This window comes from Neophocaena asiaeorientalis, unplaced genomic scaffold (assembly GCF_003031525.2).
Source record: "Neophocaena asiaeorientalis asiaeorientalis breed wild unplaced genomic scaffold, Neophocaena_asiaeorientalis_V1.1 scaffold204, whole genome shotgun sequence".
Classification (NCBI taxonomy): Eukaryota; Metazoa; Chordata; class Mammalia; order Artiodactyla; family Phocoenidae; genus Neophocaena; species Neophocaena asiaeorientalis.
Window position 1 is genome coordinate 7,608,584 of NW_020173922.1, and position 6,000 is coordinate 7,614,583.

Below are 6,000 nucleotides of genomic sequence, written 5' to 3' on the forward strand. Positions count from 1 at the left end.
GCATAGAGAGGAGGGACAAAAATTATATCTGATGGTGTAGAACCAGCTTGGGCAGTGTTTTGGGGTGTGGGCACGTAGCTCTGTTTTGTGTGTTCCCACATGTGTGCATCCAAGGAACAAGCCGGTGGGAGGGGTTTAGATGTTCCAGGCTACTTGGAAGAGACCTCTGGGAATGACAAAGCTTAGGTGTGAATTCAAGTGCAGTTGAAAAATGAGCAACAGATTTTAGTGAATTTGCCCATGAATCTGTTTCTCCAACACTTTCATTTTGTGCTGATTTTGATCCAAAGCGTGATGTAGCCAAGTGCTAATGCAGCTGTGTGTCAGAGGGAGAAGTGAGATTGCTTTTTCTACTTATTGCTCTATTTATGCCTTTAATTTATAAGTTTAAAAAAATTTCCTTTCTGTGCTTTCTTGGTAAGGCCTGGATAATGGTAATAAAGGACACCCGTGGAAAAATTCTGGGAACCCAAATGACTCTGTATTCTCTCTTAATTCTCTAGGGACACGTAAATTGAATTGGCTCAGCAGTGAACAGAATTGATTGCAAAATCACGTCTTAGTGCAGAGGGAGCATATGAAAGCTTTCCTCACCCTCCTTTGATTTAATTAAATTGTACTCCCATCATAGCTTCTGGGTGAGGACTCATAGAATTGCAGTACCCTGTGATTTGTATCAAAGACCTACTTTCCTGCCCTGGTGTTTATCTTCAGAATCGAGCCCTGTGGTTCAAAGAATATGAAGTGTTACTTCTGTGTTAGGTGCCAGCTGGTCACGTGGGTTAGTGGTGAATGCTTCAGGCTGGAATCAAAGGCCATTCCCAGTTTCATTTTCTCTCCGACTCGTGGCAGATTCTTTCTTCCAGTGACTCACCTTCCCTAGCTGCACAGACATCTCATCACCTTTAGCATCGTCGTCATCATCATCATCATCATGTCTTATGTATCACGTGGTTAGTGGTTAAGAGCTTGGGCTTTGGAGACAGACTGTAGGAGTTTCTGTCTGGATTTGCCCAATTCCAGCTGCCTGACCTTGGGCAAGTGACCTAACCTCTCTAATGCCTCAGTTTTCTCATCTATATGTCAGGAATAATTAGGTTGGTGTGAGTACTAAACAAGATAAATGCACATAGAGTGCTCAGAGTGGTGTCTGACACATAATAAGGCTTTTGTCACCATCGTTTGTATTAATCCGTTATTGCTGTTGTAATTATTTTATAATGAATCTCAGATGGACCCTGATAACATAAAGTAAACGTATGTAATCTCTGGAAACATGCACTTGAAAACAAGCGTTCATTGGTATGGATATTTAACAAATTCTCATGCACAGTGTTCAGGAGAAACTAGTGCATCCCTGAGTGAAAGTACTATAGAAAGCCAGAGGGCTCAGAGACTTGCACGTGGCCAGGTCTTAGAGTACTCTGGCTAAGCGGGATGGTTAGACTTTAGCTTAAGTTGGGTTGTTGAAACTGTGTATTAACTGATTTATTCTTCCTAGGAGCCATAATTCAGGAATTGTTGAGGGACTCATGTCCCCTTGAATTGATCCTGGAGATTTGAGTTCTGTCCTTTTAAGACAAAGGCTCTTGAGAGGCTTACTTGAAGGCATACAAACCTAAGATAACTCTACTAATCAATCCTAAGACAGAAGCCACTGCCAAAGAGACCTTTTATTTTAGGAAATTGCCCTTGTCTCTGAACCTCAGTCTGACATTAGTGGGCTACTATGAGATCTAAAGAAGGTTTCTCCAGAACAGACTGAGCATTTCTAAAGGGCAAATCGCATGCCCTCTGCTTCTGCCAGAATGGAAGGTATTTACAAACCATAGGCTACTGGTATGGCTTGGTAGTTGTGTGCATTTGCCACTGCCTGGAAAAGTAAATGACAGTTGGAACATCCCTACAACGGCAAGATAGACTAGTACACCACCTTCCAGCTTTGTGTCCTTGGACAAACTATGTAGCCTCTCTGGGCCTCAGGTTCCATACCTGTAAAATGGGAATAACACTAGTACCTAACCCACAAGGCTGTTAAAAAGATTTGATGATGTCACGTATGGCACTTGGTAAGTGCTGGGTAAACAAAGCCGTTGCCCCTTAGTGCTGTTCCCACGCCAGCATCTGGCCCGTGTGATGGTGAGGCTGTTCCCCCACCCCGGGCCTTCCTTGTTGGGCCATGTAGTCACGCAGTCCTGGCAGGCATGGTTTGTTAGCTTCATTTCAAACTCATTCTCCTTGGCTCATTTACCCAAACCAGACAGAGATTAATGGCCTGGCCTCGGAGGATCGGGCGGCACATGTTCCTGGTGCCTTTGGCTCATTGATATCGCCTCTCTGATTTGAGGAATGCCTGGGTGTTCCGGGACTGGGCCTCCTGAGCCCCAGGAAACATTAAAAGAAAGTAATTTGCTGCAAATTCACCTCCTAGTTAAGGAGGGCTGAAAGCCCTGTATTTTGTTGTTCCTTCTGGATTTTGCCATTTAGAAACAGGAGCAGGTTTCTCTGGGATAGGAAGTTGGAATTTAATGGGAGACATGAAGTGAGCAGGGATGGCTGGAAAACATACTTGCCCAAATATTGTCTCTTCCCCTGTGTTTCCCTCACCTACCTGTCCAATTTCAGTGCATGCCATCGACCGGGAATGGCTGGTCCTCGCTATTACGAGGCTACTCACTTTGCTCTGCAGGATTGTGCCGCTGCCTCTCTCTTTGCCACATCCTCATCTCCTGCCCTTCTCTGTTGTGCACTAGTTGCCAAGTGCACTGGCCTTCCTCCCTCCAAAAGGCCATACCAGGGCTTCCCTGGTGGCGCAGTGGTTGAGAGTCCGCCTGCCGATGCAGGGGACGCGGGTTTGTGCCCCGGTCCGGGAAGATCCCACATGCCGCGGAGCGGCTGGGCCCGTGAGCCATGGCCGCTGAGCCTGCGCGTCCGGAGCCTGTGCTCCGCAACGGGAGAGGCCGCAGCAGTGAGAGGCCGGCGTACCGCAATAAAAAATAAAAAGGCCATACCAGGCTCACAGTCTTTTGACTCCTTTTATGCATATAAACTGATGCCTTTTCATTCATCAGACAATAATGCTTGAAGTTCAGAAACCCCTTTATTCTCATCTTTCTGACCTTCAGTAAGTGCCTGTGTGTCTTTGTAGTCTTCTTCAGGAAATGAATAATGCTCATAATAAAATGGAGTGGTTTGTTAAATTATCTGTTTGATAATTCAAAGACCTTCTTGGCTGACTCCTTCAGTTTATAGATGGGGCAGTGGAGACCTGCAGACGGTGAGAAACTTACCCAGTGACACAAGGCAATCGGGGGGCTGTGTTGGAACTATTGCCCAGCTCTTGACCAGCATCTCACCCATATTTCCTAGCAGGTAAAAAGTCCCCTTAGGGTCTCATGGCTCTTTTTTCAGAGATGCTTGGCTCTGTTCCTCAAAGGGTTAAATAAGTGGCTCTCAACCAACAGTGGCCATCACAATGATTTGGAATATCCTTATTTATTTATTTTTTTTTAAGTTATGACCAGTTTCATGCTGTGCCTTTTCATACCTACAGAATCATAAGCACCAAAGAAAGATTTGGGCACTATGATTTTTTTTCTAAAGCAGAGGCTTTATTATCTTATTTAATAATGTCAGCATATCAGAGATTCGCAAACTATGGCCCACAGGCCAAATCCAGCTCACCACCTATTTTTGTATGGCCCATGAGCTCAACATGGTATTTACAGATGAACATTTGCAATTGACTTCATGATGAGAAACATTTTGAACTCTATTTAAGCTAAATGTTATCCTTTCTCTATAAAAAATTCTATTCTTCTGATTAGTCAGTCTGTATTTCAAAAAATTGTACTCCTTGGAAAAGATACTCCAAGTGGTTGTACTGACCACTCTTGCTTGAGAACCAGTTCTTTAACCCCTGGGTGAGCCAAGCCAAGCATCCCTGAAAAGAGCCATGAAACCCTGATTTTCGCCTGCTAGGAATATTATACCTGTATCTCAAAAACTTACTATATTTTGAATTTTGTCAAGAAAAAATTGTGGAAATTTGTCTTCTCTCTTGTTTTACAAGTACCTGTATAATATCATTGATTTGACTTTTGCCTCCTGGCCTGCAAAACCTAAAATATTTACCAACCTGTCCTTTACAAGAAAAAGCTTGCCAACTCTTTCAGTGTGTCATTGTTTTTTATTGGGGTACATTCCCTTTTATGAATTCTATAAATCATTAAAGGGTTTTCTATTGTAAAAGTAATATATTCTCCTTATAACATTCAAATTTATGGAAGTATTTGAAGTAAAAAATGATTGGTCTCATTCCCCAGTGTTAGCACTTAAGAGTTTGTAATGTATCTCTGTCCAGACTTTGCCACGTACTAGCTGTGAGACCTTAGTTAACCTCTCTAAGCCTTTCAGATTCTCCATCTGTAAAACAGTGATAATAACCGTTCCTACCCAACAGAATTGTTGCATAGATAATTGGACATAATTCATGTGAATTGCTTAGCACGTTGCCTGGTGTGCAGTTAATAATGCTTAATGATTTGTAACTAATTACATTTTTTTCTTCCTTTTTAGTTTATATGCAAACATAAGTTTGGGGTTTTATTAAAGGAGGAATATGATTTTTTTTTTTTAACAATAAAGTTCCAGAGGTGATTCTGATGTGCACACACTTAAGAGCTGAAGTAAATACTGGGAAGTAGGTAATTATAGAAGGGATTCCTATTTGGGGGCCAGAATTGCCTTCCATTGGTCTAGCACAAACCAGGGAAAAGGAAAAGGTAATGATTTTCTTCAGCGAACCTGTAGGGTAGTATAAAATTCACACAAGTAAATGTTATTTCTGTTTTCCAGGTCTACAACTCGAACAAAGACAGCCAGAGCGAAGGGAGTAAGTATATTGCTTGGATACTTTTCTATGGGTGGGGGTGGGCCTGGGCCTGGAGAAGTTGCTGTTCTGGGGAAGAACCACCAGGAGGTGCTGTGGGCATGTTGGGTCTCCCCATTCCTCCAGTGCAGCCGAGCTACTTCTGCTCCAGTTTACGGCGTCAGTGACTCCAGGACGGTCAGTGAGCCCGACTGGCAAGGCCGTGATGACATCTTGCACTGTATAACCCTTCACACTGTACAAAGAATTTTTATGTACATTATCTCAGTTAATCCTTTGTTGTCTTAAGAATGTAGCTCCAGTCACCACTTAAAAGTCACTTAATCCGATAACACCCAGCTCCCCCAGCGCCCTGTCCTGTGGGAAACCAGAATTGACTTTGCCTCCCTCACAGTCTCGCTCCAAGGACTGGAGAGCCAGAACCATCTTAGTGATCGCTTAGTAACTAACTCTGTGTTCCTTGTTGCCACTTTGGGGAGTTAAGAGTGGAGATGAAGAACTCTGTAATAATATTCCTCTTTCCTGGGAGTGACCCTGGGCGGCCTCTGTAGAATATACAGCACATTTCCCCTGCTACTGGCTCGGAGCACTCTGGTTAATCATGTTCCAAGGGCACCTGTAACCTTGTAAAGATGATGGGATTAAAATGAAACCGCTATTGCTAGAGTGTTTGGGCTGATTATCTCCTTGGTGCACAGGGGAAAAAACAAATTCCTGCCACGTTGCTACCAGAGTACAAAGGAAATTCTGTCCCCTTGCCTCAGATTTGTTTTGTAAAATCCACTTGGAAAAAAAATTCCAGGGTAGCCCTACCGTGAATTCCAGTAGTGTCAGTAAAACAAGTACCTCTTCATGTGGACAAAAGGATGAGCTGTTTTTAGTGTGTGTGAAATCCATTATAGGACAGAGATTTTCTTTCTTTCATTCCTTCCAAAATACAGATTCCACCAGAAGTTTTAGATAAAATATTAAGTAATTTGGAATGGTTGCTATTGGTAGGTTAAGAGGCCTTTGGGAGAGGAAAAAATGTTTCTTTTTTTTCCTTCAGGAATTGAACAAGGGGAGTTTTTTTTCAAGTAAATATTCAAGGAAACAAGTCATTCCCTGCG

At 43.0% G+C, this 6,000-nt stretch overlaps 1 protein-coding gene across 8 annotated transcripts in view; it reads left to right on the plus strand.

Moving 5' to 3' along the window:
* The window catches only part of ARHGAP26 (Rho GTPase activating protein 26), a 469,933-nt gene that overhangs the window by 238,476 nt on the left and 225,457 nt on the right, over positions 1–6,000 (plus strand). For all 8 annotated transcript variants that reach the window (XR_003004075.1, XM_024752249.1, XM_024752250.1 and 5 more), the window contains one exon: positions 4,858–4,894. Coding sequence is in view for 7 of the 8 variants with exons in the window: in XM_024752249.1 (XP_024608017.1) it covers positions 4,858–4,894 (37 nt within the window). In the remaining variant the exon portion in view is untranslated. The remainder of the gene's footprint in view (positions 1–4,857; positions 4,895–6,000) is intronic.